This window comes from Dermacentor variabilis, chromosome 6 (genome assembly GCF_050947875.1).
Source record: "Dermacentor variabilis isolate Ectoservices chromosome 6, ASM5094787v1, whole genome shotgun sequence".
Classification (NCBI taxonomy): Eukaryota; Metazoa; Arthropoda; class Arachnida; order Ixodida; family Ixodidae; genus Dermacentor; species Dermacentor variabilis.
Genome location: NC_134573.1, coordinates 188818965 through 188846805, shown reverse-complemented (window position 1 = coordinate 188846805; position 27841 = coordinate 188818965). Strand labels below are relative to the sequence as shown.

The following is a 27841-nucleotide window of genomic DNA, read 5'->3' as shown; positions in this document are numbered from 1 at the left end:
GATTTGTTAGCGTGAACCTCGGATGTTAAATGGACACGAGAGAGAGAGAGAAAAGAGCTGCTCGACTCGTCCTAGCGAGTCGGCCTTTCGGGACGCAAAGCTTGCTTCTTCTCAAATCCAGCAGAGGACGGGCGCTGACGCCGCCTTCGTCAGCTCGCAGTGACGTCATGGATTTTGGTGGCGTTTTCTCGAGCCTAGTTAATTTCTTATCGGTAGAGACGGACTACATCGTATATTAAAAGAGCCAAATACTGAACCAAGGAAGCTTCAAGAACTTTTACGGAACCACAACGACCCAAGTGCGAAACAGTACTTTTTAGTCGACGAAGCTTCGACCCTCCATTTATCAACGTATTACCGCGAAACCAACGAAAGTAGGGTTCTTCAAGACTACATTGTTGTTCTAAAGTTATTTACTGTTCCCCTTTGGTGTCCTGTTAAACGCGATAATAAAGCGAAAACAAACACAACAGGAAGACAGAAATAACGAGTTTGGTGAGCCCACCAACAACCCCATGGCAAGCCCCCCTGAGTGAACGTGTGGCACGCACGATCGATCGTTCCCGTAGCGCTCTGACGGAGCCACAATGCAGCTCCACAGAAGCAGTGCTGCGACAACACTCGAGTCGAGTATCGGTGCGTCATCGCCGCCACTCGAGCTCGCTGCTTCTCGCTGCACAAGCTCGGTTGCTATCTCACATTCGAATAGGTGCCGCGGGGTCGACGACGGGCGTGTTGCCTTCGGGGCCGGCTGGCGTAAGTGGTTTGTGATGCCACGTGACAGTGACTTCCAATTTACGTGATGTAACCGGCTGCTTCCTTCGCACACGAAACCGCGCCGCAGCTGGCCTGTTTTAAGTTGGCCGCATTACAGGCGTTGCGCGTTGGAGGAAGTTGGAGCTACCTTATAGGTAGATAGATAGATAGATAAATAAATAAATAAATAAACGCAACCACCGTATTCCACTGTGTATAAGAGTGACGGAATTCAACTTCCATTCTAATCCGGCCTGCGAAAGAGTCCAGGAAGGGAATCTTGGGCAATGCTCTGAACAATCTGTTTCTGAAACGTCCGCTGTAGATTTTACGAGGCGCTTACACTGCGGTTCACAAAGAGCAACTACCACACGACACAAAAACGCAGACAAGAAGTGATAAAAGTAAAGCTAAATCTTGGAAGAGATACTCCAATGAAGGCTTCTCCTACGCTACACCATTCACTCGTGCGATTTCCAGTAGTTGTAGAAAGCAGAAAAAAATAAATGAAGTAACCGAACAAAATGCAGCAGACTCGCGTTCCCGCGCGGGGAAATGCTGCCCATTCAAGAGGAAAAGCGCGATCGACAAATCGTGCGCGGAAGATCGCGGGGGGCACGAAGGCATCACGAGGGGAGCATCGCCTGATGAGAAGGGACGCGATTCAAAGGCGGTAAGGTGGGGGGGACACACACGATCGAAGAGTGGTACACCTCTTCGGAATGCGGGGAACGACGCGGCGGTCTGCTGCGCTTCTCCGGAAAACCACAGTGTCCGTGGCGCACGCATGGCCGTTCGGTCGGTGCTGGTGAGGTGAAGGGGCTCGCACGCGAACCCACCGCGTGGCATGCGCGCTTTTGAACCCACGAATAGAGCTGCATTCGCGCAGCTACGCGCTCGCCGACGAAGAAAGAGGGTCTGCGGAGGAGTGCATCGGTGCACAGCATCTTCCAGGGCTATCCTCTCCTCCTCGCCAGACTCATTTTCTTGTCTAGTTGCCGCCGATTCTTCGGGAGGCGGCGGTGGTCATACAACACGCACGCTGGTCGAGGATGGACGCAGAAGCGCGCTCGGGAGAGAGCGAAAGGAGCAGCAATTTCCTATTTTGCGGCGTGGTGGGCCACTTGCCGCGCTCTTCCTGACACCTCCTCGCCCGCGTCGTCCCGTCGCAATCTCAGTCATCTCGTCCCTTCCCGTTCGTTCTCTCACCCGCACGCGCGCGCGCAGTTCCACGAGCACAACGGAAATTGGTCTGTCCTCCTCGCTGCGTGAGAAGGCGCGTAGCCGCGTCCTCCTCGCCGCTTCAGCGCGTGCGAGGTGCGTTGTTTCGGCCACATGTCCGCTCGTAGGCTGCTTTGTACGGGCGTGTATTCGCCCCTCCACACTTGCGTGCTGCACGCGTTGATTGCAGCGGCGAACGTGGCGAGGAGGCGGCGGCGCGTTTGCGCATTTTCGCGTAGTGCACTGCGTGGTGGCGGGGGTGGTTTCGGCTTTCTCTCGTCGAACGAACGAAGACGAGGAGCGAGCCAAAAGAAAGTGCCCAGGGTCTCTCCGCGGGGGGGAGGGCGTATAAAAGGGAGTAGCCGCCCCGTGGACCGCAGCAAAAGGAGGAGCCCGCAGTGTCCGAACTCCGCCCGCCGCCGCGTGTGCTTAGTCGCTCGCACACCCTGAGCCTCCGAGTGGACGCAAGAACGGCACGCCGGAAGACAGCCGCCGCGATGGGATTGCCCGCCTCAATCAAGGTCAGTGCAGACGGCCTCCCATTCCGAAAGCTACGGAAATTTATTCGGACAACTACAAGACGAAATTGGAACCGCGTAGCCGTTTGCAGCTTAATAAGGGGGGCCCGTATTCACAGACAAAATTCGTTTTACGTTACAACCAGTCCTGATGCCGGACAATGTTCGAATAGTGAAACTTGCTAATTCGATCCAATATTAGAGAAAAATTACCTTCGAATAACGAATATTTTCTTATTTCTAAACAAACAAAAGATGAAGTGAAATATGAACATTACGCGGAATCCGTCTGGTGAAAAAGATGAAGCTTATCTATATATTATAATTGTTTGTCAAATGTATATAATGCTTTCGCAATTGGATGTCCGCACAGCCGAGGTGCTTCTAAGTGAACACCAACTGCATTAACTTATCCGGGGCACCACTGCAATGACAGTAATGAAGCAAGGAAGCAGCACGTCACCAGTGAAAAAAAAAGAAATGTGACGATTGCTTCGAAGAGATGCAAACGTTCTGACAGTGGCGAAATGATAAATCTAGAGAAAACAAAGTTGTGTACAGGCTACCTAGGAATTCTTATTTCATGACTGGAGATTATCGGTGTGCGTTCGGCACTGCACAGCAGCAGCAGCAGCTGAACCATTCGGAGCGGTACTGAGTCCCGTCGTGCTCTCCTTCCCTCGAGGCTCCGATATTCGAAATAAACGAACAAGCGGTAATATTGAATGCCGAATTCTCGAATTAAATAGCACACGCTATTCGATTATTCGAAATTTAGAATATTTGCGGACTCCTAAAATGTATCAGCGAAGGCGGCCGGCCGTTTGCAAAGAGCTCTTGCGAATCTTCGTGAATTCGGCCCCTGATTGGCGCTGCTCGCGAACTTTTTGCTCAAGCGAAGGGAAGCACCAGACACGCTGACGTCAAGAGATTCGTAGGTGTACGACGTGACGTCGTTGGTGGAGGAAAGGGATGGGAAAACTTTTGGCGAAGTCTGCCATGCAGTGCACTTAATTCGGACGTCCATCGACACTTCATTTTTAGCATATACTTGTTCTACGGGAAAGGGGTAGCTGGCATCGTTTGAAGTCGCTAACAACTACTAAGTGCCATGAAAAAAAAAAAAAAACACGCAGAACCCTACTCTAGTTGCCTGCACGTATATCTTCAACTTTTCTTCCATAAATTGAACCTAATCTCCGCATATTTTTATATACAGTCTTGCTTTCTTTTGTTTTAGCACTATGCAACGCTCTATTCCGACTGTGTTGAGCGGCACAGAACGAAGGTAAAGAGTAAGGGTTTCGATGTACACCAAAAACGGAGTAAGTTCTGTTTATGGACTCAAAGGCCGTGTTAAATTATAAAGGAGATCGCTCAAGGAGGACAGGCGTCATATTTAATCTATAGCCTCTGAGAAGAAAATTTTGCCGCAGAATAGGCATACACTGCGATTATAGGATTCCTTTTAAATGTCGTAAACAGTGCGTTAATAATAATAATATTTGGGGTTTTACGTGCCAAAACCACTTTCTGATTATGAGGCACGCCGTAGTGGAGGACTCCGGAAATTTTGACCACCTGGGGTTCTTTAACGTGCACCTAAATCTAAGCACACGGGTGTTTTTGCATTTCGCCCCCATCGAAATGCGGCCGCCGTGGCCGGGATTCGATCCCGCGACCTCGTGCTCAGCAGCCCAACACCATAGCCACTGAGCAACCACGGCGGGTATAAACAGTGCGTTGCTGTGCAATGAAATGTGAACTAAACACTCGCACGTTGCAATTTTAACGGAGCTCCTTATTTCGAAGTAATCGATTTTACTGGTGTCTTGCTGTTGTTCGCCTTTCAATATAGAGCAATTAATCATATATTCTTCATTTACTTCAGTTAATATAAGTGCGGCACTGAAAATTGATTTTTCTCCATTTGACGCCGTGACAAGTGCGTTGCTTTCGGACATGATGACCTGTGGCGTACGAGGTGACCGTCGCAAAATTAAACGTTCTGAAGTGAGAAACGAAACAAGTCCACCTGGGCTTTTTCTTTCGTCTCTTCAATACGAGATGCATAGATTGCTGTCTTTCAAACCATTTTCTGGCGAATAATTCTGCTTAATTGTGCGGATGTTATTAGGTGTAGCCGCGTCAAGCGCTGCTCGGAACCGTTCATGCACAGTGCTCGGAGGAGTGCTTTGGAAGTGCCGGATGATGAAAGACTGTCCACGCTCTGTAAGAAAAAGCAAAATAAACGGGGGTTCAGTATACCAAGCGGCCCTTTGTCTGGTTTCAACTTATAGGTTAAAGCTTTGCGTAAATCTTCGTTACAGAAGCAGTCCCGACACTTGCCATGGAGAGCAAAGCTCGAGAAATGAAAAAAAAAAAACCTGTAGCTCTACACGCATGCACTACGAGAGCGTAGCGCTTGTTCAGCGCTCACTGGCATGCCGTGGGATGTAATCGAAAAGCGTGCCAAGTCCTGTTCAACTGTCAACTTTGTCACAGGTGCAGTCAGAAGGGCACTAATTCGGCGGTTTATTTTACCGGGTTTATTACGGGTGTATGGCTACACACATCCACGCACGCACGTTGAGAAAATGGAAACAATGCGCGGGAGACATCGTGCCGCGCCTGCTCGACCATCCGGGTTCAGAAGTCAATGAATGAGATCGTTTGCCAAGGTTTGCATCGGGGAAGTGAGCCTACTCTGTCAATCACCTACATTATCACCCCCCCCCCCTTCGAGTCACACTAGAAGTGAACCCTTGCCTTATAGGAATGGCGCAAGCACAACCACCTTCCAAGCGCTGACAGGCTCATTTTCGAGCGAACGCACGAAGTCTTGTCAGTGGAAATAGGTCGGCTCGTGACCACGCTGGTACGGAAGTGCTGAAGCGAGAAATAATTTATTCACACACGCACGAAGGCACAGACGCCTGGCCCAGCCGACGCTCTCCGGATCCTCGTGTGCGCGAGTCACCCACGGGTCAGAAAGTGCGCGCGCGTCAGGCAGCGCAGGCTCTTCCCCAGCGACCCCCGTCAGGCAGCTGTAACGACGACGTCACTGCAGAAGTTTAAGTACGTGCCAGGTAGCCAAAAACAATAATGAAATTTCCCAAGCCTTCCGCATGTCGTGCCGGTGGTGTCTGCAGCTAATGCAATTTGGCTGGCCACGCTTTCAAACTGTTATTCTCGAAACACGTCTGAGAGACCCACAAAGGCCGCTACCTTTGCTGCGTTCACATGCGCCGAGTGCGAAAAGAAATGCGAATATCTGGGCGCTATAACGTAAAACTATTCCAAACTTTTCTATTCCAATTCTGCTATCAGCCCTCCACGATTGGTCAAAAACTTTTTTCGACCACCCCCACTTCACCTGTCTGTCACGCGACGTCACGAAAACTGCGGCACCTCCCCATCTGATATGATGTGTACACACTGATTTTGCATCATTTGTCAGAAAAAAGAAAGACAGTTATTTCTGATTCGAACCCTTTTCGCCATTAGCCCTCGGCTATTGGTAAAAAGTTTTCGGGCTGCACCCACTTCACCTGCCTGTCACGCGACGTCACAAAACCGCACAAACTCACCGCGTCAGAGTGACGGGCACGCGATAAAGATGCATTAATATGCCGAACAAAACTGAATTTTCTTCGGAATAGCCGCAGGCTGCCCCGTTCCGAAAGGAATAGAAGATGGCTGCGGCCGATCGCTCAGACGCTGGCTGCTCGCACCTGCCGGAGAGCATGGGTGTATTTGCGTATAATAAAACTTCTTGCGTGGCCGTGTAACGTTTTCGAGCACTTTCGGCACGTTTACCCCGTCATTCTGCCAACTCTTCTTTGCTGAGGGTCCGTTTTAGCAACATTCTTGAGCTTCCGTTGCATGCCGCCGCGATTTTCGTCCAGCCACCGCAAGCTAAGTAAGGGAAAGCCGACCAATCGTAAAGGCCGGCACCACCCTCTTCATCCGGTTATCGACTTTCAGTGCAGTGGCTCGGCCCCATCGAATCCCTCTCCACTTGAGCGTTCTCCTCGCCTCTTGTCAGCCAATTAAATACGACAAGCCGCTCAGTGTAGGCAATGTTATTCGTTTTTCAAGCAAACAAAAGTGACATCTTATGAACGAGGAGAGCGTTTGATTGGTCTGTTCAGACGACCCCGCGGGTGACCGCCCGGTGCTTGCGTTGGTGGTTACGCAAATTTGACGTCAGGAGATTGGAATAGAAACATATTGGAATAGTTTTACGTTATAGGGCCCTTTGTTCGCCATTTGTTTATTAATTGAATTGGAGTTGCGTGCAAATATAAAAGGCCATGGAAGCTGAGAAACCGAAAGGGATTTGCCGTGGCTGTTGCAGTATGTATAGGTGCCACATTGAATAACTTGTTTGCTTCTCAGCCTCTGAGAACAAGTGGCCTGGCAGAGCATTTCACGACTCTGCGGCTTCACGGGGCTCTGGTGCAGGTGCACCGCGCATTTATCGCAAGGCAGCAACGACGAAAAAGGGGAAGAGTCTCGCCCACCTTAGCTCTCCTCATGTTGGAGTGTATGTAGAATGAAACTCTGAAACGACGTCAGCTCGCATACTCAAAGAAAACTGTACACGCGCGCGGCTTTTTAAAGGTTCTTGAAACTGAAATGGTCAGGCGGAGTATGTTTGTATACTTGCTCCCCATACGTGACGTGTTCTTTCACAAGTTTTTCCTTGAAATTAAAAAAAGGAATTAAGAGAAATGTGACGGTCATGCACTGTACCACTTCACAGGAAACAGAGGAATTCTTAATTAGATTAAATTAAATTATGAGATTTTACGTGCCAAAACCACGATATGATTATGAGACAAGCCGTAGTGGGGGACTCCGCAAATATGCACCACTTCGGGTTCTTTAACGTGCACCTAAATCTAAGCGCACGGTGTTTTCGCATATCGCCCCCATCGAAATGCAGCCGCCGTAGCCGGGATACAATCATGCGACCTGGCGCTTAGCACCCCAACACCATAGCCACTAAGCAACCACGGCGGGTATGGTAATTGTTCGATGCTTTCTGTGATTTCATTTACTAACACACATATACAGTGTGCGTGCGTGCGTGTCGACAGCAACGAGTAACGATCGTGAGAATCGATAGGAAAGACTAACTAAGCGTAGCGCGATGTCTCACCCCTCTGATGAACGGTCTCAGGTGAGCGAAGAGTGAATGATGGTAAAGACCTTTCTCAAGGCCGTGTTCTGCCGACAATTAGGGGAGATAGGGAGAAAATTTGTGTATAGAAAGACGGGACGGTTAACCAGAGGCAATTCTGGTTGCTTACTTTGCATAATCTGGAGAAGCACGTGCTGTACAGGCTGAACAATCGATCACTATCAGAACTAAAATTTCTGGGGCCAGTTCAAAAAGAAAAAGAAAAGGAAAACTCCCCGCAGAATGCTATATTTGCGCTGTTCGAGTTACTGAGCCCTACGGGAATATATGATAGACTTTAAGAACGCATACCTGCTATCACTAGTATGTGCTGTGTACTGTATGTGCTTAGTTCTCTCTCTCATTACGCTCTATTTTCATTTTTATTCGGGCGAAATTAGGAGAGCTTTTGAATCGCCCGTGGCCCTCGCTCTCACGCGAATGCTTCCTGTACGTGCGCAGGTGCTGGCACTGCTTTCAGTAGTCGTGTGTCACGCGGAGCCGGCTATACCATCGGGCAAGCGCACCCAGTACTTGCTTCAGGACCACGCGGGCAAGGGCACCTACAAGTTCGGCTACGACACGGGCGAGGGCGCCCAGCAGCAGAACTTTCGCCAGGAGGAGCGCACCTCGGACGGCACCGTGCGCGGTCGGTACGGCTTCACGGACGCCAACGGGTACCTACGAGTCATCGAGTACATCGCCGACGAGACGGGCTACCACGTGATACACACCAAGACGGAGCTGCCGCAGAACCGGCCGCGGTCGACGGTCAAGCCGCACGCGCCTTTTCTGGGCCCGCTGCCGCCGTTCATCCCGCGGCCGCAGCCCGAGGAGACCTGACCCTCCGGACGAGGAGCGGCTGCCTCCCCGGAAAAGCGGGGCTGCCGAGCGACGAAGCGCCCGCCGTTGCGCCTCGGCGACCGACGCGGAACCGCAGGCGGCTTCCGGTCTCGCCGAGCCGTGCGCCCGTCGTGTCCGAGGGGCGTCGCTCGCCTCGACCGACGATTGCGCTGGCTCACGTGAGGCGACGCGCCGCGAGCTCTCAGTCCGCGTCGGCCGAGCCGGTGCCAATTGCGATCCTCGTGGGCGTCTGTTTCACGAACCGCGCGTGCCTCAGGCTATAGACGTCAACCGAAAGACGGCACATTTCTTGAGTGTGTGCGTCGGTCCCCGAATTATGTAGATTGTGCAGCAGTACAGTACAACATGATCGTTTTCATTGTGACGAGCACTCTCAAATGAAAATGCCACACGAGTAGTATTTGCATAAGTGCGGCTCCGCTGGTGAAAATGGTTCCTGTGCTTTGGTTACCAGTTCAGTCCATACACTTCTTTTTCGGTCTTCCTTTGTTCTCGCGAAGGTGGTCTCAATTTTATATTGGATCCGTCCATTATTATCTGCAAGCACGAGCAGGGCTTTTCCGTCTCTCTTTTTTCCTCCCTTCATTTGCAGTACTCTGGCACTTCGCTTTTCCAAGCGTGCGGATGACAACTGACTGACGCCGCGAGGTCACGCCGTCTTCGGGGGCTGTTTCGGCGTCCGCCCTGTCAGCTGGTGCTGGCTGCGAGCTGGGAACAAAGTGGCCGCGGTTCGACAGCCTCCGTAGCGGAACTCCAGCGGCAATCCATCCCGCCATTCAGCACTTGAGTCCAACCTTATCGGCTTTTTTTTTCTTCAAGAACACGCTCAAAAACAGATTTTTTAGAAAAAGGTTTGAACTACGCCTTATTTAATATTTTGGTCGCCGAAAGTCAGACGATACCGTTTGCAGCCGCTACACGTGCGTCCACACGAACCAAACCCGCAATGCTTGCCGCCACGTATCACCGAGCTCGCCGGAGCCAAAAGTAAAATTGATTGACACCGAAATTAAATTAAGGTGTCATCGAGCGAGGGAACGCTCGTAATTCGCAGTGCCACAACGCGTAGAAAAGAGAGAGGAGGAAAAGCTTCTCTCGCATTCCGCGTCACGTGGATGCCAGGCCACCTGAACGTGAAAGGGAAGCCCGAAAGCTGCCGACTGTGATCCTCTCGTGTCTTTTGTTGCGGTCTTCTGTTACAGCGCGTGTATACCCAGAAATTTTCGTTAGTTTGTGTGAAATGTGGTTGTGTAATTAAGGCGTGCTGTGTGGCTGCGTGTGTCCTCTCCCCCTTCTTTCCTTTTGGGTCTGAGCATTTATTACGTCCTCGTCTCATTGCGAGCAACGTGACGCATGCTGAGTGAGAAAGTCTGGTGGCAGAAGTCGTTGCCGGCAATTTGTTTCGACACCATTGTCCTCTGTGTGGATCTTCATTCGTGTGCAAAGAAAAAAAAGAGAGAGAGAAACAAAACTCGGTGCTAGACACCAAAGTGCAATGATGACAGAGTGTAGAGCTGTGCTTAGGCAAATAATTTATTCGCATATAGCGAGCTAGAGCTGAAAGGCAAGTGATAAATAAAGAGATGTTCGTGTGCGTTATTTTATGTGATATATATGTCGTGTGTTATGCTACATTTTATGCCGCCCTGGGCTGTTCGAAGAATGATTATGTGCCTTCTGCGAAAATAGTGGTCTGCCATCGAATAATAAACTGTTACCATAAACTGTCTCCTTTGTTCGTGTTCATTTTATGACATTTCACTGCCAACGTATCTAAAAAAAAGCATTTAGGTCAGTACAACTTGGCACTTCAAAGTGCCAAAAAAAAAAGCACGAAAAAAATTTTGTGACGCTCCAGGTGACTGAAGCCAGGTGCTCTCTTAAACAACCCAAGGTTGCGGCAAACACGTAGTCCAATCAGGGCGTTGCGTCAACGCGCGTCAGCTCCTGTTCCGCAGTGAACGGCCCAGTCTCGACGTCACTGTGCAACGACAAGTACCACACCACCGTGGACAGAACCACCCGACATTTTTGTGAAATTGCCAGGCATTGAAAACAAGCATAACGGAGACTTGGAAGGTTGGGTTTCGGTGCCGTCACGTGAGACCAGTCATATCGATAAACGGTTTGATTGGTCTCATGTCGATGTAAAAATATATTGTGTTCATTGGACGATTTCTATATGCTGCGTGAGAGCGCGCGGGAATGTGCCCTATCTTTGTTATCTCATAGATTGGGGGAGCAGGAGCTGATGAGTAAGGATACGAAGGGCAACAGGGAAGGACGAGGCCATCATGTGCGCGTGTAAGAACAGCGCCATGCAGTCAAAGGGGTTCGAGCAGACGAACCTCTCAAGGAACACGCACGCTTCAGTGGATGCAGGCAGCAACGCCGACGTCCCAGAATCGTACGGCGAGGCGTGATCCAGTCGTGTTGGGGGGCAACGGTCTCCGCGCCGCCGAATCGGAAGCAACGGCGCACAATACGTTCCTATTCGCAGCCACGCACGACATCGCATACGGCACTGTCGGTCACCCCGGTGAACAGTGAATTTGATGATGGCAACTTTTATACCTGCAAAGACTTTTCTGAAGAGAGTTGCATTGGAAAAATTCTGTGGAGGTATGGCGAGTGCCTCGCACTTCTACTCAGTTATCCTGACTGCAGAAGGCGAAGCTGCACCGCAGCATCTGTTCTTGAAGTGAAATTTGAGCACGAACGTGATTCTTCGCGCTCACGTGTCGTGCCAGTAATCGTGTCTGTGTACAAATTCTCAGTGATGCTGAGTGATCGCATACACGAAGAAAGATAATTACGTGGCTTTTTTTTCTTACAGCGAAGCTGTATATGACTAGTTTCCAGCGGATCGATCGACGTCCTTAGGCTAAGAACCATGGGCCGATCCCGAAGATAGTGCAACACTGGGCCGACCCGCCGCAGCAGGCTTCGAGCACTCCGCCAACTTGCAAAAGAATGTTTAATATCTTGGGTCCAAATACAACCCGTATCAGATATTAAGCTGATAAGAACAGATGCTACGCTTTGACCCGCGTCGGACATGCCTACGTTCGTACCGCCCGTTCCTTGTCGGCGTTCCAAGCACCTGCGTATCTCCTTTCCCTCCGCTATCCCGTCGTCCCGTCGTCCACGTGAATTTGTATAGAAGTCACGGTAACTGAGTCCGTACCTATGTTCAAAATTCTGTCTCACCTCTCTGTGTCGTATGCTAAACAGCTTCACTGGCCATCTACCCCCACAGAGTGGAATGGCCCATGATTTTTCTTTTTTACGCAGTCGTGAAGTTCCACTATTCGTAATATAATCCGATCTTTTGATTCACGTCGAAGGATTGGCTGTAGACATAGCCGAGCTGGCTTTGAGTTGCGAATGAATCGGAGGTCCTCTTCCAAAAGGATTCGAACTCCCGAGCTTCAACAGCAGTGTTTGTGCTCTGCCGGGGATCACCACCTCGTCGGCAGGGCTAGCCAATCCAACTGAGTTGCCAGTGTTAGACAGGGTTGTTTGAGAACAGCTTGCAGCCGGTATTACTTTTTCTCAAGCCCTGTGCTTGATGGCAGCTAAATCATCGTGGGAGCAGCAACGATCTATTGCTGTAGCCGCAAGTAAACCCCTGCATGCATGTGAAAGGAAGGTACGTTGCGGAGAGTTGTACTCCGTCTTGTATGGCAACTTTTTGCGGAGAGGCTCGGGAGGTGGTGGGAAGGGGTCCGGACTAAAAGCCATGTGCGCTGTGATTGGGAAATTTTGAGCGAGGCCAGCAATTGTTTCTGTCAAGTACCGCAATGTGCATCTGGCCAAGGTAGATCCTAAAGTGACCTTATCTGCTCTGAATTGTATGAATGTAAGTTGCGCACGTATTTGAGATGATAAGCAAGCTGTGCAGCAGGAAGCCGACAAAAACCGCCTTATACAACTTTAGCGCAGGCCCTGAACACGCTATGCATTCCCTGCAAAAAACAAATGACGGTTTTCTGTCCCTCGTTCGCGTAGTGCGCTATACTCGCCATATAACGACTGAGCTGTTCCAACTTGCCCAAATTACCACTCGGTTGTCCTTGCTCGATTCTAGATGCGTAGTTCACGTGACGGACGTGACGAGTCCAGAACAACGCCCAAGAATATCGACTTCTTCTTCACCGTAGCCGCTGTCCGCTGATGAACACATCGCGCGTGGAGTGACTGGCTTTAGAATAAGTGGCACACTGCGCGTTTTTCATAGGATATTTCCTGACCTCGGTCTCCAAGGGCAAGACGGTGTCCACGTGACTACATTCGAGCCCTGCAGCGGGCAGCTTCACTCGTGTGTCACACGGGGCTTTTTGCTCGCTGATGTCGCCTTCGCGCATTGGTGCTTTGAACGCAGTGGTCGCGTGTGCTTCATTGAAGAGACTCGTCTCCGTAATGCGTCCCACGCAGTGCCCCCTCGCTATCAAGCGGAACGTCACACAGGAAGCGTTCAACGAGGTGACGCAAGGCCGTACGAGAAAAGTCTTCCCGAACCACGCATACCGATCCACGGAGGCCCTCCGCCTGGCGCATAGGCGTTGCTGAACTAATTGAATATCTGAAAGTAAAATGGCGTCAGAAAAGTCGTAAAGTACGACTTACACACAACCTACAGACACGATAGCGTCGGAATGTAGTCTGAATGTGCGCGGACACGTAACTCTGCTACGCGGAAGCACGAACCCCTGTCTCTCTCGGGGGCAGCGGCGCGCCGCTCACCGCCAGTGTTCCGCGGGAAAGACTACGGCCACGTGCGCTGCAGTTGCCGGGAAGCGCGAGAAGCAGTCGGGGGTCTTTGAATGCTATCGCGTTCCACTCACAAAGGCGAAGCTTAAGCATCCTCTAAAGTTTTTTCGGTTCACCTAAAACATTAATTTGCCACTTACAAACCCGACAAAATATTGCTACAGCCTTAAACTAAACCTAATAATGTCTATAACACGGAAAAATCATGAGGATATATGCAGTAGCTAATGAAATTTAAAGCACAAATTTCTTTGTTTTGTGAGGAGCTCGAACTGATAACCTGACTTAAGAGTTTGAAAAAAGCCAATCCGTATTATCTACGGAGTGAGGGCTCACTTAAGGTGAGTCACGTGATCACACATTAAGTTCCTCTGGGCACGAAGGCCGCAACGAAGTCCGAGGCGTCACGCGCTCTGCGTGCATAGGCTGTGCACTGCGCATACACTGTACTGCACACGCAGCCGCGCCATGCTCTCGGGAGGAGCGCAAACATACCCTCGACCTAAAGCCGGTGTTGCTTCCACGTCGTGCAGCGCTACCGTAATCTAATGGGAGAGGCGAGAACGTTCAGCTCGCAGACGCGCAAATGCTACCGAAGCGAAGGAAGCCAAGAAGCGCGAAGTATTGTGGTGCGGGCAGTGCCTATACTGGGCTGTATGTGGGTAACGCGAGCTGACACTGCGTTACAGCGTTTGAATAAGAAGCGGCTATGCGCATCACGATAATTCCCCTTAAGAGGAAGCTTTAGCTCGGGTGCTCCTATCTAAATACATGTAAAAAGAGAATTCGTTTTTCTCGGCAACCACTGCACCAATTTTGACGAGGTTTGTTGCATTTAAAAGAAAAACTTAAAGTCTAGTGACTGTTGGTTTCGAATTTTTTAGTTAGGGCGTCAATCTTTTATTAAAAACTGGCGAAAATCCGTAATTTCCAAAAAACACAACTGCCAAGTTTACAACTCCGTAACTCCTAAAGGAATAACCATAATATAATTCTGTGAAATGTATCTAATAGTACATCCAAAGCGGACAAAATTGATATATTACACATGAATCTCAAAAAAATTTAGTAACATGGAAATACAGCTTTTGCAGAACCCTTGTAAACAACGTTACAAATTCACGTAAGATGTAAAATGACATATCGAATTTGTCCGCTTTCAATGATCTAATGGATGCCGTTCACAGAACCACGATATCTGTTTTTGATACAGAGCTATCAATTTTTAAAAATTGTGCTTCAGTTTTTTTCAAACGGTCAAATATTTGAAAATCGTTTTAAGAAAATTGAAGCCCTAAATAGAAATTCCGCTTCCAACAGTCACTAGAATTCAACTTTCTCTTTCAAATGCAACAAATTTCAGTAAAATCAGTCCAGGGGTTATCTCATAAAAACGTTTTTGCGTTTTACATGTATTTGAATAGGCCGCGTCGGAGTTGGGCCCGAGCTAAAGCTTCCTCTTAAAGAAGCTTAGTGCGTAATTTTATTTCTTGATACTAATACCTGCAAGCCTCAGAGCGCCGTAAATAATTTAATAGCTTCTCTAGAGCCAGTTCCACTTTCGCTGTGCTGGACGACATCACATTGTCCCGCTCTCACATGACCACATACTACGTCATGACGTCACAACAAAGTATCCTCCTGGGAAACGAAACCGGAACTGGCTATTTACGGCACACTGAGGCTCCGCCAGTATTCTTGCTAGGATTCGGAGGCCTAGGACCTTCATTCAACGCGAAAAATAAATAAATGAATAGTCGGAAATATTTTGTCGGTATGCCCTTTTAAAACTATTATAACATTCATGCAGAATAGGTACTGAATGAGACGTTAAAGGGGCATATCCGGCGTTTTTTTAACCATTAGGATATTGTGATTTTCAAATGGCATTGACAGTCCTGTCACCGGCAGGGCGGTTCAATTTGCTCAGAAATTCATAGATAATTTTACCTAACTGATAAACGAGATACCGAAACTGAAACGGGTAGCTCATTGTGTGACGTCACGATGAGTCAATGACGTCAGGTCCTACACTACCACAATGTAAACACACAGAAAGCGTGCTAAATTAACACCCAGTACACGTGACGCTAACGCAATACAAGCGAAGCTGATTATGTTTCCTAACGGTACAGCGAGCTTTTACGGATTTTCCGAACTAGACAGCGGCGATTTCAGCGACGGTGGCGATGTAGTCTCTGACGTCACAAGCACAGGGTGGCCAGTAAGAAGTTATGAGTCAAGAATGCAGCCAATATTAAAATTCATTTTCAGGAAAACTATATGACTCGCAGCCATATTGCTTGACAAAGATAATAAGAGTGTAGAAGAGAGCGTATATTGAACATTTTATTAAGATCAGTGGCCATGGAAAAATCGCCGGAGTCGCCCTTTAAGCTACCTTGAATTTGAGATCTAATGCATTTTGCGTGTGTGTTCGTGTGCTATGCATACGTTTACTATGACTTTCTTCCATCCCTCATCGTACTATATTGCACTTAATTAAACAGCATGCCAACTGCCTGTATGTTAGATGCATATAGGCTACTCCGGCAGCTCACGCACCAAGCAATTAGTGAAGTTTCATTTTCCCCCAGAGAACTGAATACTTCACAACACAAGCTGCGGACATGCGACCAAAGTGGACTCAATAAGGCAAACATATTTGTGTACTGCTATTCACCGGTGCGTCAAAAGCGGTCGAAATTAATTCGCAGTACGACGTCCCTCACAGTCCGGGATTTGTTCCCGCACGTTTAACATTAGCTATATACATATGATAGTTTAAGCTTCTTCTTTTCTTTTTTATGGCTGTTACTGAGTGGCGTCTTTGCGTCTTTATGCAAAACATAGCACGCTACGAACATTGGGCGTTGAGACAGAGTCCATAAATGCGCCAAAACGGGCAGATGCAAAAAGCGCACTTATTAAATTAATGATATTGTGCGCAAATAACCAGCCGGTGCGATCAACGCCGCGACGCAGTTCCGTGAACGGACATTTCAGGTTTTCGTTCAGTTTTTCCGCTCCGTGGCCGCGTGACAGGCTGTAACGTATAAGTCACAACCCCATAAAGTTAGTGCAACAATCACGTAATTCGCAATTTCTACAATGACAGAAACAATCACTCCCTTTGGGTCCCATAGTTAACATTTCGGCAGTTCAGCGAAACAGCGAATGGACCAGACAACATGTGCAGAACAGCAGACAGTTGCCACAAACGATGCAGAAAATACGCGCGGGCGGCCTGTCGCAACACTTGTTGCCTGGTTTTATGGCAAGCGCAAACACAACCAAAGTGCGGACTGCGCAGACTTAAATGTCTAGCGTGCACATCAACGAGGCGGCACAGCGCACATACAGCAATGCAACATCAAGTACACGCAGAGGCGAACGGAGCCCTCCACCACGTCACTAACTCGTCGAACATTTCGGTCGCACATGGCCGCATCGAAGCGCCGCTGCTTCGCGGCGCGATGCATACTCGCTGTCTTCGGGTCGACTCGGTGTATATGGATGAAAAATGAGGGGTGTGCGAATAGCGCAAGGTTTTTGGCACCCTATTTTTTTTTTTTGCTTTTCTTCAATTTTGCACACTGCAGACCACAACAGGGTCCAAGCAGGACAGGCATAACATAGCAAATGTACAACAAGAATAAGAATTCGGAACACAATTACAGCACAGATGGCGGAAAAAAGTGTTATTAACATTTCGACGAAGTTGTAAGATGGTTCCGTTCAGATATGGTACGTGGGAAAAAAAATTTTATAGCAGTTACTTTTCGCAAAATATGGCGTTAGTGATTCGGTCTTTGGATGGAATAGGCACTGTTCATGGTAGTAGTGAACGACCTTATTGGGCTCCCGAGGAGCTAGGGCCTGGCCAGCCGTTGGCTAGCCCCATGTCGGAACAGAGAGGCCATGCCTCTCTGCGCGTTCACGGGCCCTCTGGACAGCCAGAAGCTGGAGGTCTTGTTTCGGGTCTGTGACGGCCTTCGTCCAGTCTTCTTCTCGGTTAAAATCCTGTAACACAGGGCATTGCCAGAGCATGTGACTTAATGAGCTAAATTCAGTGCCGCAATCTGGGCAGAGAGGATCAATGTCCGGGTAGAGCATGTTCAGAAAGCTCCTAGAGGGGTAGGACCCCGTCTGGATCATGCGGAACGTGCTAGCTTGTGGCCTGTTGAGCTTATGATGGGGGAAAGGAAAGCTCTGCCTATTCCCTCTGTAATGAGATGTGGTCTCATGAAAAGTAACTAGAGGATCACTGTGCACGAGCTCTCCCGAACTCACCCGAGACACCATCCCGTCGCGGCATATGAAACCTCGCGCACGGTCGTGGGCTATCTCATTGGGGTTCAGGTGACCCGGTAATATGTCTGGTCCCATGTGAGCTGGGGACCAAACTATGTGGTGAACAATGTCGGAGGGGTGTTTGCCGTTCGGGATCCTGGCTCCTTCTTTGGCTATCGATCCCTATGCGAACGCTCTAACGGCTGCTCGGGAGTCCGTGTACACCGTAGTGCGTTTTGAGTCTAGTAATGCGAGAGCTATAGCAGCCTGTTATAAATATAAATTTTTGAATTCGAATGTTCCAAATCGCCAACTGTGCGCAATCAAGCATAAAATTGGAGAAACAGTGCCATGAATTTAATCCCGGTGGCCCTAGTAGAACACAAAAATTAAACGCATGCTCCAGATTTCTCCGGCTAATTAAATCGCTACACTCGCCAATGAGTCGCGCATATGCGAACAAACTGCTTGTTTGCTTCTGATACCCCATTTGTGTTTTTAATGAACAACGCTTTATTACGTGCAATGTAATGGAATCAACTTACTAACGCTGTGAATTACTAACGGAAGGCACGTTGGTGACGTGCTCCCAGATCTAGAAAGTGCTCAATTATTAAAAGGCTACATTCGATTCTGTCTTTACGCACGAAGACAGAACATCGTGCCCTGCCAAAAACATTCGCAGTGATATAGCGATGTCCGAAATAATTATTACAGAAGCCGGAATTCACTCATTATTAAAGAATCCTAATCTTCGGCGTCTGACCCTCCGTGGTTGCTTAGCGGATATATGGTGTTGCGCTGCTAAGCACGAGGTCGCGGGATCGAATTCCGGCGGTGGCGACCGCATTTAGATGGGGCCGAAATGCAAAAACGCCCATATACCATACGTTGGGGGCACGTTAAAGGTCCTCAGGTGGTCAAAATTAATCCGTAGTCCCCAGCGTGCCTCATAATGAAATCGTGGTTTTGGCTCGTAAAACCCCAGAATTCATTTCAATCTTCGGCGTCTGATCAGCTCGGGTTCAACAACACGATATTAAGAAATGCGTCGGCTAACCTTTCATCATTCTATGTACCCTTTTCACGCAATCATCATCTTTCCCAAAGACTGGCGGGTGGCTAAAGTATTCTTCAAATGTGGCGATCGCTCAATGTCAAACAATTATCGCCCCATTTGCTTGACCAGCCCGACCTGCAAAGTGATGGAACACGCACTCGGGTCACTGCGCTATGCCCGAAGAGCACGCCCACTCAACAGGGCGGTTTCCGCAAGTGAATTATTCGCGACACTCGCGGCGTTTGCGCACGGCCTACACGCTGCACTACCAGATTCTGGATTCCAAGTAGACGCCATCTTTTTTTCTCGATTACTCGAAAGCTTTCGATCCTGTTCCTCACTACAGGCCATAGCAGAAACTGACGCAACTTAACATATACCATAACGTCGTGGCATGGATTAAGGAGTTCCTATCACTTAGAACACGATATCAACAGCTCTAATTCCTCCTCTGTAGACATGTAACCACAGGTGTTCCTCTGGGTAGTATTCTAGGTCCAATGCTTTTTTCTAATTTATATCAATGCCTTGCTTAATTGTGTGTCCTCATGTATTAGACTTTTCGCGAATGATTGCGTAGTATACCGTTCGATCCCCTTTAATACCGATCGTGTTATCCTGCAATCTGATCTTAATTGTATTAGAAGTTAGTGCACGAAATGGCTGATGACGCTCAATGAATTGAAAACCAAATTTACTACCCATCGTGATGCCCGCCTGCCAACCTGCCAACTGCGTATATATGCTTTAAATAACATTAATATCAAACTCTGTATTATATACAAATACCTTGGAATCCACATTCAATCTGACTTGGCATTATCACATAGATGTCACTACTGCCTCAGTTAACCGCTCGCTCAACCTAGCGAAATGTACTCTGAAGCACACACCTCCTAAGATACGTAAGCTCGTATGCCTTACTAGTGTTCGTCCGGAAATAGAATATGCTTCCGCCATTTGGGCGACCCCGATCAGGCATACCTTACTCGTAACATTGAATCCTTGCAGTACCGTGCTTTGCGCTTTGTATTTTCTGATTATTCACGTCATTCTAGCATCCAGTCACCGAGAAGTTGAGCTCAGTTAGAAAGCCTTATCACATCGTCACAAAATCCCGCGTCTTTCACTCTTTCACAAAATTTACCACCATTCAATTCTTCAAGATGATTTCTTTCAGCCTCCTGAAGTCATGTTTCCACACCGCGATTACCCATGCAAAGTTAGGTGCCCAACATGCCATTGTTTTGCAAGTTCATTCATACGTACGCACTATGGTGGAGTGGAATAATCTGCCATCGCACATCGCTACTGAAACTAACATGAGCAAGCTCCTGGAGCTGCAGCACACTGAGCATGCGGACTGTCATTTATGTTTTTTCTTCGTTTTTTTTTCATTTGTATTCACCGAAATTCATTTGATCATATTTAGCAATAATTTACTATTTTTGGGCTATTCTGGTTATTCTGTGTTGCGATCCTTCATAAAATATGCGCTCTGTACTAATTTTCAACGTATTGCAACTGGAATTCAGTGCACATGCACTGTATCATTCTCATTTCCTTATGTTGTGTTACGCTTGTAGTATGCTTTTCTTTGTCAACTTTTCTTTTATATTTATTACTGATTATTCGCGCTGTTTACATTAGTGTTAAGATTCACCATAATATTTTCACTCATTGCTAATTATTGCAATACTGATGCATTGTATTAGCCTCGTGCACTGTGCAATACTCTCTCTGAAGGCCTTCAGGGGTATTTTTGAAATAAAGGAAATAAATAGACAAGGGAGGATGTGTATATTGCTTTACAGTAATAGTGATAACGGCTGTTCAATATTCAGGAATCTAATAGAAAAATATCCGACATTCGATTCGATTCGCTTCTGGCATTACTCGATTCGTATACTATTCGGTCTCCAAAGTTACTATTCTCACGTCCCTACGAAAAAAAAAAATTATGCCCTTTATTAGCATTCTTCAATACAGCCGAGACGTGCGCTGGCGACGACGCGAGAATTACGTATCGAACAGAAACGCTCGAGGGGTGAGTGGAATGAAAACGCCGAACGGCGCAACCTCAAGAAAGGGGGTTTGGCTGGTGAAATGGTTGGCCTCTGCAACCCAGGAGAAATAGGCGGGCGACAGTTTCAGCGCTTCTTGTCGGGGTGGCTTCAAACCAAAATGTTCTTGTTGGGTTACGCTATACATAGATCAATATAGATACATAAGAATCATCATCTCATTATAATCATCAGCAGCCTATTTTTTATGCACTCTCCAGGATGAAAACCTCTCCTGGCAATCTACAAAAACCTCTGTCTTGCGCTACACGATTCCATCTTGCGCCTGCAAATTCCTCGTTTCATCACTCCACCTAACTTTCTGCCGTCCTCAACGGCGCTTACCTTCCCCCTGGCAACCATTCTGTAGCCCTAATTGTTCACCGATTATCTGCCCTACCAATTACATGGCCTGCCCAGCTACATTTTTTTTCTCTTTTAATATCAGCTAGAATATTGGCTGTCCCCCTATGCTCTCTGATCCACGCGCATCCCTCTCCCCCTGTCTCTTAACGTTACGCCTAACATTTTTCGTTCCGTCGCTCTTCCCGCGTCCTTAACTTGCTCTCGAGCTTCCTTGTTAACCTCAAAGTTTCCGCCCCATATGTTAGGACCGGTAGAATGCAATCATCATCATCAGCAGCCTGTTCTATATCCCCTGCAGGACGAAGGCCTCTTCCTACGATCTCCAATTAACCCTGTCCTGCGCCAACCGATTCCAACTGGCGCCCGCGAATTTCCTAATTTCATCGCTCCACCTGGACTTCTGCCGTCCTCGACTGCACTTCCCTTCTCTTTGCACCAGTTCTGTAACCCTAATGGTCCAACGGTTATCTAACCGGCGCATTACGTGACCAGCCCAGCTCCGTTTTTTTTTCTCTTGATGTCAATTAGAATATCGTCTACACCCGTTTGCTCTCTCATCCAAACCGCTCTCTTTCCGTCTCTTAAAGTTATGCCTAGCAATCTTCGTTCCATCGCTTTTTCCACGGTCCTTAACTTGTTCTGAAGCTCCTTTGTCAGTCTCCAAGTATCTGCCCCATATGTCAGCACTGGTAAAATGCACTGATTGTACACCTTCCTTTTCAGTGATAATAGTAAGCTTCCAGTCAGGAGCTGACAACGTCTGCCGTATGCAATCCAACCCATTTTTATTCTTCTATTAATTTCCTTCCCATGATCAGGGTTCCCTGTGATTGATTGATCTAGGTAAACGTACTCCTTCACAGACTCTAAACGCTGACTGGCGATCCTCAACTCTTGTTCCTTTGCCCGGCTATTCATCATTGTCTTTGTCTTCTGCATATTAATCTTCAACGCCACTCTTATACTCTCCCTGTTTAGGTCCTCAGTCATGTGTTGTATCTCGTCTGCATTGTCGCTGAATAGAACAATGTCATCGGCAAACCAAAGGCTACTGAGATATTCGCCGTCGATCCTTACTCCTAAGCCTTCCCAGTTTATTAGCTTGAATACTGCTTCCAAGCACGCAGTGAATAGCATTGGAGAGATTGTATCTCCCTGTCTGACCGCTTTCTTTATAGGTATCTTCCTGCTTTAATTGTGCAGAATCAAGGTAGCTGTAGAACCTCTGTAGATATTTTCCAAGGCATTTACGTAAGCGTTCGCAATGCCTCAATGACTGCTGGTATCTCTACTGAATCCAATGCTTTTTCGTAATCTATGAAAGCCATATAGAGAGGGTTACTGTGCTCTGCGGATTTCTCGATAACCTGATTAATAACATGGATGTGATCCATTGTACCGTATCCCTTCCTGAAGCCAGTCTGTTCCTTTGGTTGACTTAAGTCCAGTGTTGCTCTTATTCTATTGGAGATAATTTTGGTAAATATTTTATATAATACTGGGAGCAAGCTAATGGGCGTATAATTTTTCAATTCTTTGATGTTTCTCTTTTTGTGGATTAGTATAATGTTTGCATTCTTCCAGTTTTCTGAGACCCTTGCAGTCGATAGAGACTTCATATAAAGAGCCGCCAGTTTTCCAAGCAGTATGTATCCTCCATCTTTGATTAAATCGTTATTCCATCTTCTCCTGCCGCTCTTCCCCGTTTCATATCTTACAAGGCCCTTCTGACCTCATCTCTAGCTATAGGAGAAGTTTCTGTTTCCTGTTCATTACCGTTTGCAATGCAACGACTGCACACTTTTCTTCTCAACGACAGTGGTAAGCTCCCAGTCAGGATTTGGAAATACCTGCCGTATGCACTGCAGCCCATTTTTGTTCTTCTGTAAGCTTTCTTCTTATGATCAGGATCCCCTGCGAGTAATTGACCTAGATAAACGTATCCTGCACAGACTCTAGAGGCTGACTGGCGATCATGAGTTTTTGTTCCCTTGCCAGGCCATTGAACATTACCTTTGCCTTGTGCAAATTAATCTTCAACCTTACTCTTGTACTTTCTCGGTTAAAGTCCCGGGTCATTTGTTGCAATTGGTCCCCCGCGTTACTGAACAGGACAATGTCATCTGCAAACTTTCAGTTTGCAGATGACATTGTCCCTTGATTGTCCCTTGTCCCGAGATATTCGCCCTTGACCTTCACTCCTAAGCCTTGCCAGTCTAATAGCTTGAATATTTCTAAGCATGCAGTGAATAGCATTGGAGATATTGTGTGCCCTTACCTGAACCATTTCTTACTGCAGGTACAATACCGCGTTGAACCTATTCTGATATCCACCTTTTGTGTGTCATGATACAGGTATACATATATATATATATATATATATATATATACACAAGATAACCGAACACATCACCAGTGGGGGCACAAGTGAAGGCTCAGCCAGGAGCCTTGGCTTCCTCTATTCGCCCATTCCTGACAAGGTGTTGATCCTACCACTCCATTCTCGTTAAGATAACCGAATAGTATCTTAAGGTCGCATATGTGTCTTAGATACTGGCCTTACGCGCTGCGGGGGATGTTCAACCAAACGCCCTTTCACCGAGATCCGTCGCCCCGCCGCCGGTAAAGCAGCCGAGAAGAGAGCGACACGTCGGCCAGTCTGTCCCGGCGCCCCGCGGCGCCGATCGAGCGTCCCCAGCGGGAAGCCGGCGACGACAGGATAGCTGGACGCGATTCGACGTCGCACCTGCGTGCATATTGCTTTCTGCGGACACAGAGCACGCACTGACCTCTTGACCACCACTCCCCAAAGAGACGACGCATGTATATGTGCGTACATGCCCTGTCAAAAGCACGCAGGCCACCACACGCTTGACAGGAGCTGTCGCCAGTCTGTATGGTGGTGGTTCAATGAAAGAGCTTCGGCTAGAATCTCCCGCAAGGACTGGGAAGGCCGGGCGGCGTACGCGACCGGGCGTAGTCGGGGCGTATATATTCACAACTTTCAATGAGAGGAACCAAGCGCGGACAGCTCTTGTCCTGTTGCGGTATTTTATTTGTGTGTGTGTGTGTGTGTGTGTGCATGCGTGCGTGTGCTTGTGTGCACGCGCAAGCGAACAATAAGTATCAAGCACTCCTGTGGTGAGCGATTGTGCTCGGCGAGGCTTATTATTATTATTATTATTATTATTATTATTATTATTATTATTATTATTATTATTATTATCGTTGATGCGAAAGCGTCAAATGCCCACGGAGCGAAAAAGGCGGCGTCTCACCTGCAGGAGCTGCACACAACTTCCCACTGGTGTAGGCGCCACGTCACGAGCGCGCCTCGACGGAGCAGAGCGGGCGAGAGGGGACGCCTGATGCCGCGCATGCGCGCCAGGTGTTGCATAAGGGAGAGGACAACGCCGCGAAGCTACGTCACCCTCGCTCTCGGTAGCCTGTGTTATCCGCGCGTTCCTTGCCCGCGCAAGCTCTCGCCTGCGCTCTAACTTCTTTATTTCCATCAGTGATGCGCCTCGGTAATGCCAAATCGAAACGCGCCAAGCGTCTCAACGCGCTCGCTTGCCCGTGAGGAGCTCATAACTCGAAGCACCACTCATTGGCGTTCAACTGCACATTAATTCGTTCGCATTCACAACTCATAAGAAGCGCTTAGGTGTCCTTGGATTGTTTCTTTCTAATGCAGACAATCATACTCTCCATGCACCGCTCGAAAAAGCCCAAATTACGCTTGGAGTGATCGTTATGCTGTTGGCGATGACACTTTCGCTTCCCTGGGGAACGAGACAAACAGTGCCGCCACGTATATATACGTTCCCCTTCCCACGAACTCAGAGAAGCGGATAACACATCATCGCACTTTCAGCACGCTACTTCAACGATTCTATTTGGCTACACAAGATATAGCACATATTGTTCTAAGCACTGAACAAGTAGGCAACGCAGCAGTAACGCTTGCACCTCGGCGCGTGAAAGAAAATGCATGACGACGCGAAAAGTAATCTTTCGTTCCACGAGATGCGAATCAGTTTCACAGTGGCGGCAATGAAAGCGTTTCGACGACCTCTGGGTAGAGGTGACTTCACCCCAGGCGAGTTGTCAGGCTGCTTGCGCAAAGCACAGTGTACACATTGGGAGAGTGCGCGTTGATGTTTGCGTCTGGCCGCTAGACGCCTTCCCGCTGGCTTCGGTGTGTGCGTTGGAGGATGGTCACCTCGAGCCGTCATCAACTGATAATGCTGCTTATCACCGATCGCCACGACTTCTCTCTACCTGTATTTTACGTTTACCTCGTGTTCTTAGTTCGAGTATATATTGCAGACGCTTTTCTTTCAGAGACTTGTCTCCTCTCTAGGAAAGCTTGCTCTCCATGACGCGCCGCCCACGCCCGCCATCGACACCAAAGCATATAGTATATGCGTAGGAACTACTCAACGAACGCACCGTTGCCAACAGATGGCGCGACTCACCGATGAATAGCGTAGTGTCCTTGCATACGCGCTATAACCAACGAACAGTGGAGTAAATGGAAACATTTCAAACTGCAAAGTTCAACTAGCAGAGCTCCCAAAGAGCAGCGATTCCCTCTGTACGGATTGGGAGGTCAATCCCACCGTTCGTAACCAGTTTTCAAGATCGGAGTCGGGCATTAATTAGATGGTAGCTGGCCCATGCCGTCGTCCAACTTATGCACGCTGAGGACGTTGTTGAAGGGAAGGACTGCTTCTCATCGAGAACGAGGAATATGGGTTTATTTACAGTATCTGCATAAGGACATTGCAGTTCATCAGCCGCACAACAGCGGTTTATAAACACTCGGTCCTCCCTCGATCCCAAGGTGAGCGAAACGTTCGAGCAGGCACCGTAGACGAGCCGCCTCTCTGCGGGAGGGACACACACACACCCACTTCCGCACAGGTTCACAGTCCCCACCGGCGTCAGAAGGTCTTCGCAGAACTCGGGGCTTACGTCAGGAAAGGCACGCCTTATTCTCCGCGCTGACCTCCGCAGCGCGGCCGCCGGTTGTCCATTGTCTTGCGTCTTGAACGGCGCGTGGGAAGGGGCCTCCAACTAAGTTCCCTCGGGCACTCCCCCGCTCGCTGCAGGCCAGATCGGCGGTGGCGTGTTCAGTCATAAAGCCTGGTTCGTCGAACTCATCTCGGCAATCCCGCGACACAGAGTGGCGGACGTGGAGCATTGTCCTGCGGACACAGCAGACTTAGTGGCGCCGTGTGGCTAGAGGGTTGCGGTGGCGTTCCAGGAAAAGTTGACGCCGCTGTCGCAACTGGCTGGCAAAACTTTCACCTCAGCGGGCCGTTCTTAACAGCGCCTCCATGGCCCGGGAAATCTCCACTGTCCAGCGTTGACAACCGCTGGGCAGGATGAGAACGGCTGGTGGCCAGGGGGTGATGCCTTGGCTAGCAGCGACCACTTGTGTAATGATGTCACCGCCCCAAAACATCCAACAAGGACAGGCAACTGCGAAACGAACCCCACAACACGGCTCTGCGCCGTGATGACGTACCTTGGATCTCACTTTAGACCCGCTAGGCTTCAAAGAAAACATAAGTGCAGAAACAAAAATGCTGCATTTCGCTATGCCAATTTTTGAAGCAATTTCATGCTGACAAATTCAGCAATCATGGAGGGAATCCTGCTAAATGAGAGGGGATCTTCTTGGCTTAACAAAATTAACAATAATAACCCTAAAATTTAGGCGGGTCCCTTAAACGCAGAATTCAAATTAGCCTGCTCAAACCATTTGCGTTGCTGTGCAACTTTCCTTTCTTATACCTAACGGAGAAGTTGTACTCTTGGAGAGTGAGACTCCATCGAAGCAAGCGGCCATTTTTGTGACATTTGATTGAGCCACGTCAGAGGACAGTGGTCGGTCTCGAAGATGAACCTCGCTCCGTACAAGTAACACGACAACTTCTGGGCGGCCCAAACTAAACAAGCGCATTCCTTCTCTGAAGCGCTGTATGCTTCCTCTCTTACAGTTAGTTTATGGCTTGCATAGAGGATAGGATGCTCCACGTTATCGTCGCCGACCTAAGTACCACGCCCATACCTCTGTCGCTTGCGTCGCATTGAACTATGAATTCCTTCTTGTAGTCGGGCGCGCGAAGCATAGCACGAGAAACCAATAGCGTTTTCAAACTTTCGAAAGCGTTCTCTTTGTCCTTATCCCAGTGTGTGCTACTCGGTGCTCCCTTTCGGAGAGCGTCCGTTAAAGGACTTGCCATTTTCGAGTAATTCGGAATGTACCGTTGATGCACTTTAATTCATAATATGAGCGACCACTTGCCTATATTTATGTTTGTCAGTCAATTCACTAACGCACCTAAACGACTGCATACTGAATTTTCATACAGACTAATTACTCCTGAAACACTATCCGATTTCAGAGACCGGTTAGGCAGAACAAACTGGAACGAAGTATTCGCAACGAGTGACCCCAACTTGGCATACGATTTGTTTCTCAAGAAGTTCTCTGAAATATACTTTGCATGTATTCCCGTCAGGACTTTTAAAACACGCAAGAAAAGTCGAAAACCTTGGGTAAATAAAGAATGCCTCAAGCTTATAAGAAAGCGGGACCATTTGTTTAAGGCATTTATAGTGAGTAGATCTCCTGAATCCCTCAAAATTTTCAAGAAATACAGAAATTTCGTCACTAAACACCTTCGTGATGCAAAAAAGCAATATTATTCTAGCCTATTCAACTCGA

At 48.3% G+C, this 27841-nt stretch overlaps 1 protein-coding gene and 1 pseudogene across 1 annotated transcript; one reads left to right on the top strand and one right to left on the bottom strand.

The window, feature by feature from the left end:
* The first annotated feature begins 2134 nt into the window (after positions 1 to 2134).
* Positions 2135 to 10259, top strand: LOC142584467 (larval cuticle protein 16/17-like). The gene is made up of 2 exons (XM_075694611.1): positions 2135 to 2498; positions 8146 to 10259. The coding sequence occupies exons 1-2, from the start codon at positions 2475 to 2477 to the stop codon at positions 8524 to 8526; spliced, it is 405 nt and encodes a 134-aa protein (XP_075550726.1). The 5' UTR covers positions 2135 to 2474; the 3' UTR covers positions 8527 to 10259.
* Positions 10260 to 11435: 1176 nt separating this feature from the next.
* LOC142586502 (U2 spliceosomal RNA) lies at positions 11436 to 11607 on the bottom strand (annotated as a pseudogene).
* Between the last annotated feature and the right edge of the window lie 16234 nt (positions 11608 to 27841).

Bases quoted from the DNA above. Each gene is read 5' to 3' on its own strand.
- LOC142584467 (XM_075694611.1), top strand. From the start codon at position 2,475: ATGGGATTGCCCGCCTCAATCAAG. The intron at 2,499-8,145 runs GTCAGTGCAGAC...GTACGTGCGCAG, and splicing joins GATTGCCCGCCTCAATCAAG to GTGCTGGCACTGCTTTCAGT.